Source organism: Sciurus vulgaris (assembly GCF_902686455.1).
Source record: "Sciurus vulgaris genome assembly, chromosome: 15".
Taxonomy (NCBI): domain Eukaryota; kingdom Metazoa; phylum Chordata; class Mammalia; order Rodentia; family Sciuridae; genus Sciurus; species Sciurus vulgaris.
In genome coordinates, this window is record NC_136476.1 from 76,891,003 (window position 1) to 76,912,447 (window position 21,445).

Below are 21,445 nucleotides of genomic sequence, written 5' to 3' on the forward strand. Positions count from 1 at the left end.
TATATAAGTCATTTGCACCCTTGATACACTATTTCCCAAGAGAAGTTAAATACACATGCACACTCACACACAAAAAAACTTACCTGTAGACTCTATGACTGTGACGGCAATATAAAGGTACTTGTTGTTTATATCTTCTAGACTGTCATATGACAATTCTTTAACTGCCTTTTCAGAATCAAATGTGACACGAGCAATTCCATTTATCAACTTTTTAAGAGGGGAAAATGGAAACATTAGAGAAGAATTTAAAAGAAGAAATTAACAAAATATGTGTTATCTAGACTCTAAATTGAAAGCAAATATTATAAGACTGTTTTAGCATCACCCATGCGGCGGACAACTGAGGCCGCAGTTAGGCCAGCACGTCGCTTCCTGCTTCCTCTGTGGAGCTACAGACATGGAGGAGCTGGAACATGACGGGGAACAACAGGCCTTTTGGATACTAGAGACAAAGATGCCTCTTCCAACCCCCGAGTCCTCATCCACCTTCAGAGGCCTTTCATGCTGTTTCTGCCATTAGCTGAGAGTTTGTTGGATTTTATATTTAGTTTGTACTTGGCTATTGATAATTTTAAATGCTAACTGAGAAACGTACAATCAATAGAGGGAGATGACGTTAAGGGCATATCGTATTATTTAAATATTTAAAAATAGATTTTCCTTATTTTTTAATTCTAAATGTTTGACTTGAAGACAGGCATTTTTGTCTGATTTAGTTTTATTTATTTATTTATTTAAAATGTTTATGTGTATATATATATATATTTATTTAGTTAGTTAGTTGTAGGTGGACACAATGACTTTATTTTATTTTACATTTCATATATATTATGGTGCTGAGGATCAAACCCAGGGCCTCATGCGTGCTAGGTGGGCGCTCTACCATTGGGCCACAACCCAGCCCCTAGTTTTATTTATTTTTATCTTTTTTATTTTTTGATGCTAAGAGTTGAAAGTAGGGTCTCACATATGCTAAGTACTTGCATGAGAACTGAGCTACACCCCTGTTCTGATGTAGCTGTAAGTCTCATTATTTAGGGTAGAATTTTTTAAAAAACTTTTTTTTTTTTTTAAATTTGACTTCCCAGTGTGGTGGCCTGTGCCTGTAATCTCAGAGACTCAGGAGGGTGAGGCATGAGGATTGCAAGTTCAAGGCCAGCCTCTGCAATTTAATAAGACCCTGTTTCAAAATAATAAATAAAAAGGGCTGGAGGTATAGCTCAGAAGTAGAGTGCCCCTGGGTTCAATCCTCAGTATGAAGTGAAAAAATGACATTAAACTTATATCTTGAAAATATAAAAAACAGAGAATAATTGATGATGCAAAATACATGAATATGCAAAAGTAAGAAAAAAATGACATAAGCTTGTATTACCCACGGTATAATATAAAGAATGCTAAATAAGAGGAAAGGGGCCAGGGCTCTAATCTAAGTTCCAGCAATCGCTAGCCCTTTACCATGAACAAATAACTTCACAAATATTTACAGAGCACCTACTCTTTGCAAAGAGATATGCTGTCTCTGGCCATATAATGGGAATGATTTGGACCTGCAAAGAGTTTAATATCTAAAATGATAAATAAGTAAATAAGCCATCCCAAAAGAAGGACTTCTTCCCCTTGGCATTACTGACATTTTGGACAGGATAATCTTTGTTGTTTGGAGGGGTGCTCTGTGCTTTGTAGGAGTTTAGGGGCATCCCTGCCTCTACCCACTAAATGCCAGTAGTACCCTCTTCCCTAGTCGTAACAACCATAAATGACTCTGAGCATTGCTAAATGTTCCCTGAGGGTGAAAATCATCCTGGTTGGGCACCTGCCAGGCAGTATGGCACATGTCTGATGAGAGAGGCTTGGGCCTTGGGAGCTCATAGCGGGGACAGCCACCTAAGTTCAGAAGAGCCAGGGGAGGCTTTGGGGAGAGGGTGTCGACTTTGAAATGCACAGAATGAGAAGGAATTAATCAGGTGAAGATGAGCCAGGGGGAGACAGAGGGAAAGAGCAAAGACCTGTAGACAGGAGAGACCATCAGTCTGAGAACTTGGAGTGGTTACTAGGACAGGGAGGAAGGGAGAAGTGGCTTGAGAGCAGCTGGCAAGAGGCTGATGCCCTGGCCTTTATCCCAGGGGCAACTGGAAGCCAGTGGAGGATGTTAAGCCTCAGCTTCTGCACCTATGCAGAACAAGGGATTGGGCCAGAGGGTTCTGAAATAATCTTGCTGCTCTCACGCCATCCTTATGAGCGAACGCGTCTTAGCATCTCACCCTGGTGTTTTGCATTGCTTTTGGCATCATTTCTTTTTGATCATCTTTTAAATCTTCTCTTATTCCAAAAGTGACATAGACTTCAGCCTCAGTGACTACTTTGTTGTAAAAATATCTGTCAAACAATACCATAAAATTGTGTTGCCAACATGGTTACAATAGTAATCAGATAAACTGTAATGATCTGAAATCACATAAAGCACTTGATACACTTCCATCTACAATTACACTTCATAAAGCCACACTAAGAAAGCTGGAGTATGGACTTTTACTACTATGAGAGAAAAGAAGCAGCTGATCTTAGGGAGAAGACACCTAACTCCAGGGCCCTTCCTCCCGCCCACATAGCTTCCTGGATGATCTTGACATTAGTAGGGAGTGATTCCCAATTTTCTTTTATGTCTTTAAAAAGAGCATGCTGATCTCACTGTTGTGAGATAGTTCTCTTGAAAAAAATGTAAACTGCATATTTCCTTTCTAGTTTAGAATTAGAGTAAGAATAAAGTGAATTTTCTGCATAGCAAATAATACTATAGCAAGAGTTAACTTTCCTTATTCACGGTTTGAACAAACTGTCTGCATTACAAGAGGTTAGTTTCTATAATTTTCTCTCAAGTGTGCCATTTACATGAATGTAGACTAAATGACACTATTTTATGTATGAGTAAATGCTACAAAAGAAGCTGTATGGGGTAGCATTTAAAGGCTGGGCTCCAGAGCCAACAAGCTGTGCAACTTACTAGCTGTGTGATCTTGAGCAACTTATCTAGCATTTATCTACCTCAGTTTTTTCACTTGGGCTATGCAGAGGTGCTGTGCGGACACATGTGCTGTATAAATTGGTTTTTAACAACTACATTATACTGACATTTCTAAATGACCTTGGCTCTTGCCATACTTGCTGCAACGCTGACCTCAATTCTCTCCCTCTCCCTGCATCCATGACATTCGCAGTCCTGGCCTGCAGAAGGTGTGGAGGAGCCCACTTCCTCTGGGCTGGCCCTGTAACTTGCTTTGGACAAAAGGACACGGGGAAGTCATGGTGTGCCAGGACCAAGCGTGGGCCTCCAGGGAACTTTCCTGCTCACATTTCTGTCAAGGCACTGCTGAGGCTAAAGGCTAGCCTGCTGGGGAGGATCCATGCGCGGTCCAGGCACCGGGAGTCCCCCTCCCTGCCAGCTGTTGACAGACAAGTGATGAATAAGACTTTCCTGGACCAGCACCCCCTCCCCCCAAATGACCTGTCTACTGAGTGTAGACATGTGGGTGAGCCCAGCTGACATCAGCCTGGCCCAGATCAGCAGAACTGCCCACTGACTAGGAAACAGGGGTGACATCAAGGCATGGGTTTTGAAATGGTTATGGAGCTTTTGCTGGCTGAGTAAGCCATTAAAAATGACAAGAAGTGAAGGATTCCTATTTCAGCCCAGATAAGCTCAGTCATCCTGGTTTCCAAACATACACACAGAGTTTAAATCTTTAGGACCTTTTCTTTTTCCTTTCTTTTCACTAATGAATAACCAACGAAACTAAAATCAGAATAAGCAAATAAACTTTGAGCACGATGTTTCCTAATTTAGCTGGGTAATCTGAAAAAACAAAACTTTCTTACCTTGCTTTTATAGTAATTTCAAAATTCTTAAAATTCTTGTAACCAATGAAATTGCCTTCTGGTTCTATTAATACAGAAAAATGTGGCAAGACTGAAAATAGAGGGGAGAAAGAATAATACCGAATGAATGAGCGAGGCCTTGAAAACACAGCACAGGGCTCTCCTTACTGGCACAGTTGGGCAGGCGGCACCATCAGCACCACATCTGCCTTGGCGTCACCACCGCCATCAGCAGCAATGCTCCTAGGGAGCCTCCCCACCAGAAGCACCTGGCTTCTTCCATTTTAGTGATAGCATTTATTACGGGCAATAGGTTATTCCCTCCACGGGGTATGGGCTCCTTCAAACAAATGAAAGACCATTTTCTCTGTTTTTCTCTATCTTCCTTCATCCTTCCCCTGAGTCTTTCACATACTTTATGTTCAATGAGTATTTATTAAGTTGAAAATAGAAATGGAAAATTCTGGTTTATTATGCAGAATTATCATCTCCCTCTTATTATTATCCCCCCCCCCAGAACCCCCCCCCCCTTTTTTTTTTTTGTCTAGCAGATAAAATGCATCCAGTGTGCAAGTGCCAGCATACAACTCTGGCTTTCATAAGGAGAGAACTCACAATTAGAAGAATGAACATCAATGTCAAATTTAAAAATAAGACCAAAAGGAGGCAGGGGTTTAATTTTTCTCTTTTATCTCTTTGGTATCTTGATTGCCCAAGAGAAAACAATTCAGTCTGCTGCAATGGCTCTGTCTTCTCTTTACGCTAACTCAGACCACATCGTAGGGTGATTCTGGTGACCTGCACCACAGTTAACAGAAAACCAACGAACTGGGTGACTGAGGGAAGTGGATATTGTGCACAGAGGGGGTGAGTTGGTGTGGCTGTGGCTCACGGGTCTGCCAGACAGGAAGTGGAAGAAACAGAATGAAGCAGTCTGTTCATCAGAGACCAAGGCGGTGTGCTATCTGCAGGATAGGAGGGCAGGGAACGATTTCAGCCTTCCAGCAGACACCTGCTTACCATGAAGCAGCACATGCCTGTCAGCAGGTACACACGGATGACCAGGCCAGACACGAACAAGCAGCAAAGATAGGACAGGGAGCTAATTACACAGATCCACATCCAAGCTACTGTGATGAGCACGGATGTGAATACAGGGATGCCACCCAGGGAAAGGAGTTCAAGGAGAGCTTCCTGTCTACAGGGATTTCGACTTGGACATGAGCCATGAGCAGGAGCTGGCTGGCCCAGGAGGGAGGGGAAGAGTGTTGGAGGCAGAGAGAACATCAGTGTAAAGCCCTGTGCTGCAGGTCAGGGAGCCCAGGAGTGAAGTGAGGATGCAGAAGAGCTGGGGCCAGTTCCCAATAAGGATTTTGATTTTCATCATCGGAGGAATAAGTGTTTTTTTGTTTTTGTTTTTGGCTAATACTAAGACTTGGAAGCAGACAGCAGATGGAGAGGCGTTTGCAGTCATGGAGAAGCCTAGTGATGACTTGACCAGGGTGGCTACAGAAAGTGGGTGAATTCTACACACACGCAGGCAGCAGCAGAGCATGTGGAGGAACTGAGATCAGTTTGAACACCGTGTCCCTGGCAGCCTGTAATCTTTCAGTTTTCAGTATAAATTTTTGTCACTGTTTTCCTTATTATATGTCAAAATTTCCTGCTACGTATTTATCCTTCTCTCTCTCATTATGAATCTCCCGAGGAAATGAAAAAATGACTTCAAACAGAAAAAAAGTTAAATCTGATAGTGGAGCATACAGATATTCTAGTTAACTACTACAACAACTGCAAAGAGTTATTGATATGTTAATTATTAGCTCATTAATATGATTGACTTCAAAGAGAGTACCCTAAATTTACAAATCGATATGTTAGGGATTCATGAACTGGAAGACATAGTACTGGACTAGGTGTAAGGAAATCTGATATTTTTGCTCTGTCACTAAGTGACTGAGACTTGAGTGACTCATTTATCTTCCTGGGTTCCATTCTCCTCAACTCTGATTGTTTATTTCCCCGAAGATCATAATTCTCTAAAGGACCTTAACAAGCCAAGCTCTTTAGGGGACAAGACTCCTCTAGTTCTATGAAGAAGAGCCCAGGGGGAGAAGCTGGTGACTTGCTCAAGATGAACAAGGGCAACCTGGATCCAAAACTTGGGCATTCAATACCCCCTACCAGCTATCTCCCCGCCAAAAGGTCCTGAGCCACACCACCAGGTGTCCCCATCTTCATCTAGGATGATTTTACTTGAGGCACACTAATGAAAAGAATTACTGCAAAATCCTGACTTTAGTGGTAAACTTCTAATTGTCAGAAATTACCATATTCTTTAATTTCAAAGTATGTGGTTCCAGCAGTTGAAAAGTCTTCTTTATATTTAGCTTTGATTGTCCACACACCATATCTGTGGAAGCAAAATATTAAAAATTACACATTATCACATCTTTTCATTTACACAGTGGAAACTGAACACATTTCTATTTTAAAGAAGTTATAATATATTTATACATCTACATGTGGCCTAAATGTTTTGTTTGTGCAAGATTAAAAAAAAAACTGACTGAGCATTTTCAGGACAATAAAAATTGTTTAGTAATTAGATTTTCATATATTGTGTTATTTTCCCAGATCTACAACCGAACTGCAACCTTAATTTTTTATACTGAGACAGGGTCTCACTAAATTGCTGACACTGACCTTGAATTTGTGATTCTCCTGTTTCAGTCCCCCAAATTACTGGGATTACAGGTGTAATGTGCCACCATGCCTGGCTATTTTAACTTAATATAGATTCATTAGCTTTGATTTGAAGAGCTGATGATACCTTGAGAATTTATTTAATCCTGGAGCTTTACTATGCTAGCAAAACACTAAGATTCACAATAGAGTTGAAAATTCATAATAATATATCTGGAAACATACACTATAGGTCAAGCCTGGCTGGATGATAAAATTCATACCTCACACAAATGAAATTCTGGCTGGAGACAAAGTATGGTGTGTTTAAAGAGGTAGTAAAAAATAATAAGATCAATAAAGATTGGTAAAATTATAGGCTTAATTCTTTATTCGGTATCTGTTTAATTAACAACATGCATTTAAAAATATTTACTGAGCAGTAGATTAAGCACTAGAAATAAAAAAAATGGGAAAAAATAGAAGAAAATTCAAATCCTCACTTTTCCATTTACTACCAGGTTTAATTGTACAAGTTACTTGACTTGTGGAATGAAGAACAGAACATCTATCTGCAGATTGGTTATGTTGTCAGTCAAGGTAATGCTATGCCTAAGATCATCATCATCATCATCATAACTCAATGAGTATTTATCAAGTGGCTATTATGTTGAAGTCCTGAGACACAGCAGTGAGCTATGGACACGAGCCCTGCCCTCAAGGAGTTTACGATCTAGAGGGGAATAAAAGGCAAGCCAATTAATAAATAAACAATCACCATATTGTGGTGCTATGAAGAAAATACACAAGGTGAGAAGACAGAGTAAAGAAAGTGAAGGACTCCATAGAGCATGTCCAGTCATGGCCTCTTTAAAAAGCAGCATTTTCTCTGAGGCCTAAGGTGACAGGAAGCTCACTTGGTGAAGGACAAGGTGAAGTACACGCTAAAGAGAGGCTTGGGAAAGTCGTGGTCATGATCATGATACATAATCTTCCTTGGGGAAAGTAGCACAAGATGAAGACAGAGACATGATAATGGCAGTGAAATCATAGGCTTGATTCTGTATTGTAGGGCATGCAGCATATTCAAGAAAGGACACAATTGTAAATTATCGAAATTATTCAAATCCCCCGATTTCAATCTAAATTTTTAGATTGATAATCCTATGAACTAAATGCAAACTCCCCTCTAGAGGGCAGAGTAAAAATGACCATAAAATCATTGTGCCTCAAAGTTACAATGTAGTCATTTCTAGGCGGGGTGGGGGGGTTGGGGGGGCGTTTTATGCATCCTCTTGTATTTTAATTTCCTTCAAAGCAGGGATTGTGGATATTTGGTTTCTATTGGGTACCTCTCCCTCCTATCGTGACTTATCAGGACCAGGAATGTGTCCACTAAAGATGTATTACATCGAATTCTGTGAAGACATGATTTTAAGTCCTTTCACATGAGGACCAATGAGAAAATGGCTTTAAATATCCACCCCTTGGACTCTGCCTTTTGGTCTATGCAAAGAAAAACTACAGAGGACCTGATTATCTAACACCCAGGAAAGGAATGGCACCACACCAGCCTCTTGAACCCACAGCATACTTCAAAGGCGGGAGGTGATGCTCTTGATAAAAGGAAGCCCAAGCACTATTTTTGTCTCTTCCCAATTTTTATTTCTGTATGGAAAGAGAATGAATGAGATGCAATGAGATTTTTTGTTTGTTTGTCTTTACCTTTTGAGGCAGGGTCTCACTACATAGCCCACCATGGCCTCAATCTCCTGGGCTTAACCAGTTCTCCTGCTTCTGCCTCCTAAAGGTCTATCAACTTGCCTGGTCAGGTTCTAGTACTGGGATATTTTTCCCCCCGGGGAACTGATCCTAACTTCTCAGAAGACTGAAGACTTTGCATCCCCACATTTGTGACACCCTTCGTCAACACTAGGTGGCTCCATTTGACTGTTTCTCTGTTCACAGCCAAGCGTTCCTGCTGAGCTGTGTAGGGAAAACTTTATCAAGTAATATTTTTACATACATAGGATTAGATGGAATCTTGAAGTCCGGAAAAGAGATAATTCCAGTATAATCATTTTCTTCTACCATGTCGACTTCTGATCCTTGGGGATCCTTTGAATAAAAACAAACACCCTTGTCTTAGTTTATTTTCTCCAACTATAAAAGAATATCTGAGACTGGGCAATTGGTGAAGAGCACAGATTTATTTGGAGTCACTATTCTAGAGCCCGGGAGGTCCAAGAGGATGGTGCCTGCATCTAGGGGGACCCTGGTCCTGTTTCCTCCTATGGTGAAAAAGGGGAGGGGCAAGGAAGCCCATGGGAGAGTTTGCTCTGAAGACAAAGCCTCTCCCAGAGAACTGCCCTGCTCCCCTGAGAATGGCCTCATTCATTCATCAGGGCGGAGCCTTCTGAACTAACCCTCCCCTGACCCCACCTCCCAGCACTGCCTCACCTGGGCTTGGGGCACATACTCAACCCACAGCAGCCCCCAAAGCACAGAAACTACATTTTAACAATTTCAACTAACTGTATGATCTTTGACCCACAGAAATACTTACCAACAAATACTCCTGTTTTCAAATTAAATATGAAAAACAAAATTCGATGTAATGTTATGACAGGTACACACAGTTCATTTAAAGTCACTTCCTTCCTGGTTTGGGAACCTCTCTCATCTGTCCTCATTATCCAGAAATGGCTCCACTCTTTATTTTATAATTAAAAAAAGAAGTGCAGCGACGTGTGGGCAACAACAGCAAACTATCCCTGATGCCTCTGATAAGCCAAATGTGAGCCTAGCAGGCTTTAGAAATGCCAGAATTCATTTTTTATGTATGTTCATATTAAATTTCCAAAGCAAATATTCTACAAACTGAATTTTAACTAGACAATTTATAAACATGCAGTGTGGACATTTTAAGCTTCTAGAACCCTCAAAATTATTGAACAAACTTGAAAATTCTCATAAAACTTCCCCATATGCTTAATTCTGTGTTCGGTTTAGCAAATTATTAGGATAAAGTTTGTGGGTCTCCGAAATACACTTCGAGGTCTGGTTGCACCTTTTACACCATTTACTCAGACTGAAATTCATGGTTGGAATTTTAAGCTTTTTTTCTCTTGAATGACAAATAGTAACCGTTACAAAAGCCTATCCTGTGGAAGATGGACACTCAACACTCATAGATAAGTCTCTTCCCTGGTGTTCTTTATCCCATCATCGGTTGTACAGGATCCATCTAAGATGATCTTTCGGAGTACTCTTTTCAGGAAACTTCCCACATACTGGCTCCCTGCAGCTCTGCGATCAGTTCCTCAATCTGCTCCCTGGGGAAGCTCTTGCCTGGGATGACTGGCATTCCGTGGTTCTGCTTCACTCATGTTCCACCATGGAGCTGTGGGCTAAGGAGCCTGAGTCCACAGACCTGCTGTTCTCCAGCAGAGCTGAGGTTGCTTCTGCTTAGCTCTCTTCCAGACATTCTATCAGTCTGCAGTCAGTTTATTTACTACTACCTCTGCTTAAAATTCTTCCTCCTCCCAGAGATTAATTCACACTCTTTCTTACACAGGATGACCTTTGTTCTTTTAAAAGAACCCATGTCAGTTCCTTTCATTAAGAACCAGTTCAAGGTTTCCTCAGCCTCCTGCATTCCAAAACAGGGTTATGTCAGCCCTCCCTGTGACGTTGTTTTGTCTTTTCCGAGCTCCTGTCTCCCATGTCATTTATCCTAATGTATAATTAGTTTGGTTTGTATTTAGGGTAGTTTTGTTCTCTAATATCCCCTCTTTTTACCTGCATTCTGATAAGGATTTTTCGCTTGTGTTTTATTGTTTTTGCAGTAGAAGAGATGCCACAGCCTGCAGTGGGGGACTGTCACTCCTACACCTAATGTTAATAAGTGAGCAGTTATGACTAATTGCAGTATTTTATATCCCTACAAAAATATCACGGGTGTGAAAACTGGGTAAAGTCACAAGAGTTTGTTCAAATCTCACAAACTAGGTGAGAACCTGCAAGCCTGTTTCACATCATCTGTTGTTTATCATGTCTGACAAATGCATGATAGCTGCTCACCCCATCAGTAAGCAAAAATTTCCACACATTACCATATTAGCTATTAAACTCTATGTAACTTAAAAGTAAGCACCATGGTTATAATTCTTCATCTTAAATTAGGCAAATCAAAAATTTTAAACATAATAGATATTCAATTAATTCTTAGTGACTGCTGGGTGTTCTTTAAAAAGGGAATCACGAAGGATGTACTTCAATGGTTTAGCTCAAAATCTTTCAATGTGTAGAGATTTAATTTTTTTGAGCTTTCTGCTTATGCCTATAGCATACACATAAAAGTCTATAGTGTTATTCTCATAGTAGATGTTTAATATCCATTTATGGGACATTGATGACTAAGTGTGCTGTAAGGACAGGATTATGGAATGGGATGCCCGTCTTAAAAACATCAGTTAGTGTTATTTGAATAAATTATATACTTACTATGAAAGTTAAAACAGTTTCTCTTTTGGCTGGCTTCAAGTCATCATTCAGTGAATAAACTCTAACCTTTACTGTAAGGAAAATTAATATAATCAAAAGCTCTGCTGAACACAAGGGTATTTTCATATTTTAAAAAAAAATCCTGAAAAAAGAGTCTCATTGAAACGCCTCAATAAACAGATCTATACACAACCATCCATTTTTAGAAGAAAGTAAGGTCACTTTGAAGACAGAGTCTATAAATATTCTTTATTCTAAAGTGATTCCTCTGAGATTTCATAAGAGTGCCTTCTTCCAATGAATTTAAAGTACAGTTCACTTTATTAAAATACGCTTCCATACAACTTTAGGGGAACATACCCATAGTACAAAATTAGTTATATCTATACTTAGGTTATTTATTGAGAATCTCAGAGCAGCAGAATAGTGACCTAGATCTACCATATGGTTATATGAAAACATAAAATATTGTCTTAAATTATGGTTAAAGATTTCAGTGAAAAATTTGGAGTTTGATTCAGATCTATATACTTTTCTGCTTATAAAACACAACAAGACCTCAAATGAGCACTTACAAAAGTTTTGAATTATATGGTTTTGTTACAGAGTGAGCCAGTGCTACCATTATTTTCTCATGTTTAAAACAGTAATGCCAGGGGCTCAAACTTTTCATTGTCTTCCTTTCACTTCTGCCAATTAATGCACACCTACTTTTGAACAAAAGCCTTTGTTTAGCTGTCTGATACACAATGAGAAAGTGCTTTTCAATGGCATGTTGTAATTTCTCTAGCAAAAGCTGGGGCTCGAATGTTTTCATGGCCAAAGTTTACCCACATAATAAAACTGGATTGATACCATAAGCCCAATATGATTTAGAGAGTCAGTATTAAGCAAAACTCTATAAAGAAGCCATGTTAAAATCAGCTTTACCAAGACCACAAGATAAAAGCAACATACTCAGTAAGTCTTGCCACCTTCTTCTTTCTCCTCTGTTTTACACCTGTCTGCCACCTCGAATCATCGCCTGTCTATGGACACACCGGTCTGGGTCTGAGCATCACTGGGAGAATGTCCGAGGCTGCATGTTGCAAAAGCCAGAGCACCAGCCCTGGAGTTCAAAACATTGGGTCCACCTTCTAGTGTGACCTGGAGGAGGGCACTTAACCACTTGAGGCCTGATTAAGCTCCTTGATAAAAACAAGGAACATTTCAGGATCTTCTCCTAGTGTTGCTGAGAGAACTAAAAAAAGACAACGCTTTTCACAGCCCAGCACATAACAAGAATTGATAAATGTTTATTATTATCTCTATGATTATTATTAATCGAGTTTCTAACCAAGTGTGTTTTAAGACAAATATTAATCAATGGGGTATCGGAGGCAAGAATTAAATCTTTGTACTGAAGATATGGTTATTAATTTTCAAAAAAAATATCAAATGCCTTCTAGGTGCCAGGCACTGTGCTAAGCAGTAAGATACAGCTGTGAAATAAGCAAGACATGGGTGTCTTCTATGGGGAGGAGGACAGGGGTAAATGCAATTACATGTAAAATTCAGGAAAGGGTGGAGCAGAAGCCAGCCAGGCACAGAGGGGCAGGAACGGACCATGCAGAGGGAACAGCACGTTACACAGGCCTGGACATGAACGGGAAAATGGGGTGAGGAAGCAACTGAAATGAGGACAGCGTGGCTGTGTTTGTCCCGTGTCCACAGCTGAGGGGCACGTGGAAGGTGAGGAAGCTGGGGAAGACCAGGCCACAGGCTGCGGAGAACTGAAGGATTTTAGCCCATATGCTACAGTCCCTTGACCTATAAAGCCTTGAGACTTCAGCCTTTATCCTGGGATGCTTATACTGAAAGTCCCTTGTGGCTCTTCAGATTAAATATGTCAATCAGGATATTAGAGCTACAAACACCAAGATTTCATCAATTTTTAAAAATTATTTAAAATTATTTAAAAATTATTTTCAAGTAATTCTTTTTCTTCTGTGTAAATAGGCTTAGATAATACTGGGAAACACTAGTGTCTACTGTGCTGGGCACTGTCTTAAGTGCTTTACACCTATGAATTCACTTAGTTCCCACAACTCTAAGAAGTACATTGTATTATTAATTTTATTTTACAGAAGAGGAAAGTGGGGACCTGAGAGTCTATTCACACAGTCGTACAGGCAATAAAAGCCCAAGCTGGGATTTGAACCCAGGAAATCTGGCTCCAGAGTCTGCTTCTACCCCTACACACGCTCCTCTCACGAATGGGGCGGTGTTTAGAGGAAGTGTCTCATCTTCTCCGTGACTACACTACACAGGATCCTTCGCCTTCTTACGTTAAAGCCTGGTAGAGAAGTGAGTAATGAGGGGTTCTTCAGGAAGGCACTGGTGGCCATGGAAGGTCCTAGACATTGGACGTTAGACTACTTCTTACTGGACAGTGACTCCTGACCCTAAGAGGTAGGCAGTGAACAGCACCCAGTCAGGAGCATCACTGACACAGGGAGGAGAAAGGGCGAGGTTGTGCTCCTTTCTAGGTGTGATCCGCTTAAAAGGACCTTTGTGGGCAGAGACTGTTGCCTTGCTGACCGAGTCATTGTCAAGGGGCAGGAGACGGTTCTGTTCCTGCAAGGACATTCTAAGATGATGGCAATCTCCCCACCCTCTCTGGGCCCTTCCAACGTGAGTGGATTGTAACAGGTGCCCCTGCAGAAAAGGTAGTGGCCACCCCACCTCACTGTTTGCGTCCACGCCCACCAGCATTTAGCCAGCGCCCACGGTGCGCCAAGCTTTTCAGTGAAACTTGCTGGTTCTGCCCCCTTTACTCTGTCCTTTCCCAAAACTATCATTAATAAAATGTCAGAGGCTCCTCTTCTCCAAGACATCTCTCATGACCCTGTCTCTGAAGTGCTCAAAGGCAGGATGGAGAGGAGGAGAGGTGGGGAAGGGAAGGCTTTGCACACGTGACCCTGTGGGCAGCGTGGTGCCTTTCTGGGTTGAACTTTTGGTCCAGTGAGACTAAATCCAGGCACTCCTCCATCAGGGTTTGACGCCTCTTCTGCCTTTCCCCTCTACCAGAAGAACAGAGTCTTTAACAGACTTTTTCTCAGGTAGAAGCTCTTTGAAATTTCAGATGTTAAACAATTCTACAATACAGCATCAATTTTCCCCAGAGAAGGAAGCATCTTGCACTCTACCTGACTGGTGTGGAGTGTAAACAGGTTTGTCTGTATGAACGAAGAGATAGCCATTGTCATAGCTTATCGGCATTTTTTTTGATTTTGAAAAATGCTTGGAAATGACTTCCAAATACACATGTGAAACAGAGTCTTGTCCTCTAGGCAGCTGTTTGGGTTGTATCTGTAAAAGAAAATGTTGATGCAGAAAAGTAATTCTAGGGTTCTAAGACGTGTTGACTCTCTCAACACCACAGCACTCTCATTAAAACCGAAAACGAGCGTGCGCATCTCACCATTTGTGAAGTGGTACAGGAGCCAGAGGAATTCATCAAATTTGCCCAGAGCCCTTCAGTGTCAACTATCATCACCAACTTTAAGAACTGACACTCTTCTGGCTTCCATGCTTGCTAAGTTTGGCACACTCTTAAGGCAGCCCTGCCACAGAACTCGTGAGAAGCTGCCTGGTCAGCTCCCCGCATGAGCCCTGCTCTCCACTGCCACTGTGGCAGCCTGGCTCATGCTGGGCACACTGTGCCCATCACCCACTGCTGCTCCAGGGGCCACCGTGCATGCTTCCCAATCTGAGCATGTACTTATGCTGATCCCCTTTGCATTCAATGATGTGCAAATTTTACACAAAAATATGTAATACAGGAAGAACAGTGCTTCTCAGAAAATCAGGAATTAAAACCTGGGGTGAAAATTAATACTAAAACCAAGAGCTATAGAACTATATATTTGAGATTATTGTAGCAATTTTGAACTCATAGTAAAAATCTGTAGAATTCTGCACTCAGATTACTTTGCAAGCATCCTAATTTCTTTCTTAAGAAACACTACAGAACACACATGATTCGTTAAAGCTGTAACCTGTAATAAGTAAGATTTGAACTTGGTTCAGTGGACTTGTCCTTAGAAGATAGTGGCACAACATCCAATTGGCAAAGAAAGATACGTTAGAATGTTAAGCTAAAATTAAATGCTTCAGAAACATTGATTTTTAGGATTCCCTCGCCTTCATCTCCATTTTCAACAACTGTTCTATAGCACAGCTATTGATTTAAATTTAAAGGAGAGCACCACAGGTGGCTAGTGGCAACCTTGCATCTTATGAAATGAGAGAGTGCCTACTGAAAACAACACCTGGGGGAATTAATTTTAATTCTTAATAAACCTGATAAGTGCAAGTATTTGTTGAGATTAGAATACTTGCCATCCAAAACTAATGATAGAATTCTTATATTGGTCACAATTTATTTAGATAGGTGTTGCTTAAACATGAGTAATAAATACATGACTTTTAAAGGAATATATATATGAAAGACTCTTGATGTTGACATTTTATTATTTGTAGCATAATGAAAATCATTTACAGTGTCTTAAATATATCCAACCTAATATTAGCTATAATATTCTTATGCTTATGACTTCACATAATTAAAAATCAAAACAATTGTAGAACTGATTCCAAAATATTAACAATCAATATGATTCTAACTTGAAGTTTTCATAAAATTTCAATTTTTTAATTCTTTTTGAATATTTTTTGGTTGTAGATGGACACAATACATTTATATTGTTTAAAAAAAAATTATGTGGTACTGAGGATTGAACTCAGAGCCTCAAACGTGCTCAATTTTTAATTTCTTTATTAAGAACTCACTTTAGACAAACACAGGTCTCAATGAGCCCTAGAACCCCTTCCAACTTTGATAACTCTTTGATTTTTCTGGTTCTTTTTTAAGTATCATAATTTTAAATAACAAATGACTTGCAAGCATGTCTCTAATCCATTCATGTCTTAATAAAAGAAGTTGGTTGATCAGGATTGATCTTTCCATATACCATGGGTTGTCAGTGAGAGCTATTTGTTTTGGTAGTCAATAGTTTATGACTTTGGGGATTTTAGAATATTGGAGTTTAGGTAAACCCACATTCAATAGCATCCTTGGATGTTTGTGAGCAAAGTACTACAGATTGACATTCATATTCATATTCTTCTGTATATTTGCATGACAATTTTCATAGCAAAAAAGTATTTTCAATTCCTCACCAAATAATTGCATCTTACACAATTCTTCTGTTTAGATTTTTATGTTTCAGTCATATTATCATTAGCAACCAATAATCATCTAATAATTATGTAGGGGTAGCATGGCACAAATGGTCAAATCTTAAGTTTATCAATATTCAAATATTGTACACATTTTATCCAAAATATTCTGTATATATAAAGAAAATAAAGGATAAATACATACGGTTAAAATCGTAGAGCTTTGGAATTTATTTTGTGGAGTTAAAATAAGATAGCTTGAAGAGTAACTGATTTTTTTATCAGGATAGCTTTTAACAGAGACTGTTGCATCAAATGCTTCGGTGTATCCATAAACTTGAATTACAATATTTTCTGATGCTCCCACATGAAATACTTTTGGTGCTGCAATGACATAGCTGTTGAAACATGAAAGGTTCAGTATCTTTATGTGACATCTGTTCTTATATTTTTTCTCACTTGTGAGAGTCAACTTGAAATAGACATATTTCAAGTTAAATGATATTTTAAAATCAAAATTTATTTTGTGATCTATGATAATTTCAGATAGTTTCCAAGCATAAAGACCTGGGAAACGGAACTGCGAATTTGGTTTATGTTTAGAAAGGTAATAATAGCAGCCAGGGAGAACTCGAGGGTGTTCACTGCAACATACAAACGGGGACTTGCTTTTGTTCCTCCTCCTTCCTTTCTTCCCTCCCTCTCTCCCCCTTTCTTCTTCCTTCCTTCTTCTTTCTCTCATTGAAGAAAGAAGAAATACAGGCGCTAGACACTGAATTTCAGCTCTGCCATCTGCTGGCTGAATGATCGAGGTAAAGTCATTAAACCTGCCTGAAGCAAAAACAGTATGTCTGTTAAGATATTGGGTTTTGTTTGTTTTTTAACCAGGCTGTGGTCAGGGTTAAATAAGATCATGTATATGGCAGCACCCAGCCTACTTAGTACTCAATAAAGAATAAAATCCACCAATTTCACCAAGTTAGTTCAAAGAACTAATCATAGAAATATGTCTCTCTAGTGAGGGGGTAAAGACAGAGAATGCAGGTGAGCTGGAGGAAGGTATCTGACAGCAGTGATGGAGTTTCATGAGGTCACAGTAATAACAATCATGACAATAATCACAATGGCAGCACTTGGGCAGTGACGTCAGAGCACGTTAGCACTTCCATGGAACTCTTTTCATTTCATCTTTGCAAGCTAAGGGTACTGTAGGTACTGTTGCTATTCCTGTTTTACATGTGATCAGAGGTTGATTTGATCAAGGTCACATGACTTATAAGTAAATGAAGTGAAAGTTTACATTCTGGTCTCTGTTGTATGTGTATAATTGAGGTCAAGGTTACAAGCATTGTTCCAATCACAGTTTGTCTCAATTTTATTTTTATGCATTTTAATATAGGAATAGAAGTGAGCTATACAAACTTTTGAAACTCAAGTTTCAAAATGATTTTTCATTGTCTTATTAAATAGAAACTTTCACATATAAACTAGATTATTAATTATATATCACTTGAGTATCTAATTTGAATAGTGAGAACTGCATAAGAAGTACCTATCAATCCAAAAGGGCCTAGTGATTGACCGATTGAAGTGTTCCCACAGACTTGGGATGCACCCATCACCCCACTGGGCAGAATTACCTCAGGCTCCTACCAACAGCTGATATTTTTTTTTAAAAGTCTTTAAAGGTCAACAAGTCTATAGTAACAAAATTAGTTTAGCAGTAAATAATTCCTTTAAAGTACAAACAGTTCTCTACATAACTAATTTGGAGCCAATTATAGGTAGATTTAAAAATCTCCAGACTTCCAACCACCAGCCAATCATCTCAGTCATTTGCTTAGCAGGGGACTGCAGAAAATAAGAAACGGTAATCAGATATATTTATTGACGTCTCCCTGTGTGCTAGACACCATCCCAAACTGTGTGTGTATCCTTATACATTATATATTATTACCCATTATATAGTGTATATTACTCATTATATATATTAAATTATTACTTATCACATTCTATCTATCATTGTGTTGTTACAACTATTTGGTGAGGAGAGTCTTATTATTGCACCCATTTTAAGATGAGCAAGTTGCTTATTAGCTTGGTTAAGATCACAAAACTAAGTTATAGAATTAAGAATTGAATCTGAGAAGCCCTTCTCCAGAATTTGCATTTTCGACAGCCAGCCTAAACAGCACTTAAGTCTTTTTTCCTACTCACATTATTTTATTTTAAATTTTTTATTTTTACAGGCTGTATTTTGATTCATTGCACACAAATGGGGTACAACTTCAATTCTGTGATTGTGCACGATGTAGATTCACACCATTCATGTAATCATACATGTACATAGGGTAATGATGTCTGTCTCATTTCACCATCTTTCATACCCCCACTCCCTCCCCCATCTCATTTCCCTCTATGTAATCCAAAGTTCCTCCATTCTTCTCTCACCCCCAGCCCCCCCACCCCCATTATGTATCATCATCCACTTATCAGGGAAAACATTTGGCCTTTGGCTTTTTGGGATTGGCTTGCTTCACTTAGCATGATATTCTCCAATGTTTGGAAGACTTTTGCAATCAGAACATTTGGAGATAAAAAGCTATTTTAATTTGTTTTCTTAGAAACTTTGCACTTTTCATTTGGTATTGTTTTGAGTTGTCTTTTTGGTGGTAGTGGTGAGACATGTGTATTCAGTGCCTAGAAGCTCTTAGGAGGCCCACACCTGGAATTCCTGCTATTTGGGAGGCTGAGGAAGAAGGATTACAAGTTTGAGGCCTGCCTAGACAATTTATAGCAAGATGCTGTCTCAAAATGAAAAACAAGAAGGGCTGGGATATAACTCAGTGGTAGAGCATTCTTTGGTTCAGTCCCCAGCTGTATGAACTGGGTTCATACAAGTTTTGGTCCTTATTGATGTACTGATATTATGATCTATCCATATGATGAATTTCGTATTTTCATTTTCTTTCAATAGCCATAGAGGATCAAGCTGCTGAGCTTTCAGAGAGGCAAGAATGCTTCTTCAGCCTCTACCTATAATGCTTTCCCCAGCTGATCACCCGGTTTCCTCCCTCACTTCTTCAACATCTGCTAGTGTCAGCTCCTTAAGAGAACCCTCCTGCTCACACTTTTAAATAGTGTTCCATCATTTCCTTATCTTCTTACTTTCCTTTATTTTTACTTCATGATACTAGTAACTACCTGTCCTCATTTATTCCTTCCTTCATTGATTCGTTCATTCGTCATTTGCTTCTCCCATGAGAAGCAAGCTCTAGGAATCATCTTTTCTCATCTGCTATACCCTCAGTGCTATCACATGCTAGGTGCTCAATAAACAGTTGCTCAATCAATTAAAGTAATCGATTATCACTTTTTCAGAACAAGTAAGGAAGTGCTTTTTATTAAGGGCCAAGGTAAGGTAGTAGGGGAGAATTCAGAATGCCCCTGAATAAAAACCTTGAGACCCTAGCTTCTAGCCCTAGTTCTGACATCAATGTGAAGTCAACTAATATCAATTTCTATAAGCTTCAACTCATTATCTCAAAAATGAAAAAATAAATATATATACAAATATAATGCATCAATTAAAAAATAGATAAAAACCAATAAAGTAGAGGAAGGGGAACAGGGGAGGAAGGAGAGGGAAGGAGGTTGTACTTGCAATTGAAATGGAGAAAATTATATTATGTACATTTATGAATATGTCAAAATGAGACACAGTATTACCTATAACAATAATGCACAAAGAAATTAAAAACCATTAAAAAGTAACAAAAACTATTTAAGGTAATGGGGCGATTGTGGCCATGTGATAAAATCTCAGACTAGAGATGGGAAGATGCTATAAATTTATGACAGCCTAAGCATTTGTATTTATAATATATTTAATATATTTATATGGAAAATTTTGATAAAATGGAAAAATTGAAGTGATAAGGAGAAGACGTGAATTAAAGTCCTGCCTCTGTCTCTCTCTAGCAGTGTGACCTTTGGTCAATCACTTGCCCTATCTGGACTTACCTTCACATATGAAATGAGTTGATTCCATTAGACAATACCCAGTTACTTTTCAGGATTCAAATATTGTTTCTAGATATGAAATCGTCATTTATAAGACATAGTTTAAAATGCATATGATCTCAATATCACTAAAAATTGTGAAGAATTAACTCATGAATGTAGAAGTTAATTGCTACAATAAATTTTCAAATCACAGTATTAGAATTAACCACCAAGTAACTCTGGTTTAGCTGTGTATAGTCCATCAAAAACATAAAGAAAACTAAGCACTAAATACAAAGAAGCAATTAATGCTAAGGCAGTTATTATTTTGAGTTTACTTTGTGCCTTTTTTGAAGAGGAATTTGAATATTCATTTACATCAATTTTTTATAAATAATCTTATAAAATCTGTCCCTTTATTAGCCACTCATCAAATCAAAATGCTTCCATGACTTTCTCATCTAGAACTGAGACTATCCATTTGGTTCTCTCAGGAGAAATTATTTTCAAATTAACACAATCTGTTGAACTTACTTTTTCACTCATCACTACTCAGATACATTATGAAATGAAGATGATTTGTTTTACTTACGTTTGTTCCTGACCCCAACTTTTCTCCAGGAAGATTAAAAGACAAAGTATTTCCAAAAGGCCCATGGCTAGAGGTGGTTTAAACCATGGACTCAAACTGCTTGAAGCTACTTTCCTTTTAAATAAACGGAGCTTAAAGAATTTGGATAAATTAGTTTTATGGTTAATTATTAATTCTGAAAGAGGGTATCTCTGAGGAAGAAAACTAAAATTGAAACAAAAACACTAAAGATAGAAGGTACTTTATAGCAACTTAGACTCAGGGGACTTAATTCTATTAATACAAATAAAAAGACTCTATAGCGAGAGTTTAGCCCTATGAAGAACAGCTGAGTGCTAGAAACCAGGAAGCCACCTTTAGCCCTTCTTCTCTAGACTAGGGCAATTGCTCTGATGTTGTTTCCTGATTTTTAGCATGTCTCCAGTCGATCCCACTTGTTTCTGTTGGTGATGAAGACCTATCTTGATTCAGTTTCAATCTGAGATGATTTTAGAAGGGTTCTGAATGAATCAAGTGTCATAAGATTGTCTCTTTGAGAGAAGACTTAAAGATGGT

At 39.0% G+C, this 21,445-nt stretch overlaps 1 protein-coding gene across 2 annotated transcripts in view; it reads right to left on the reverse strand.

Annotated features, from left to right (window-relative positions):
• The window catches only part of C5 (complement C5), a 100,602-nt gene extending 79,578 nt beyond the window's left edge, over window positions 1–21,024 (reverse strand). Inside the window, exons 1-10 of one of the 2 annotated variants that reach the window (XM_079112705.1) lie at window positions 20,891–20,988; window positions 20,317–20,385; window positions 16,499–16,691; window positions 14,259–14,421; window positions 11,071–11,141; window positions 8,591–8,682; window positions 6,210–6,292; window positions 3,880–3,970; window positions 2,268–2,382; window positions 84–210 (exon numbers count right to left, since the gene is read on the reverse strand). In XM_079112705.1, the coding sequence (XP_078968831.1) occupies window positions 84–210; window positions 2,268–2,382; window positions 3,880–3,970; window positions 6,210–6,292; window positions 8,591–8,682; window positions 11,071–11,141; window positions 14,259–14,331 (652 nt within the window). In that variant the 5' untranslated portion in view covers window positions 14,332–14,421; window positions 16,499–16,691; window positions 20,317–20,385; window positions 20,891–20,988. Of the gene's footprint in view, window positions 1–83; window positions 211–2,267; window positions 2,383–3,879; window positions 3,971–6,209; window positions 6,293–8,590; window positions 8,683–11,070; window positions 11,142–14,258; window positions 14,422–16,498; window positions 16,692–20,316; window positions 20,386–20,890 lie in introns of both variants that reach the window. The other variant, XM_079112704.1, reaches the window with a different exon arrangement.
• Window positions 21,025–21,445: the final 421 nt, after the last annotated feature.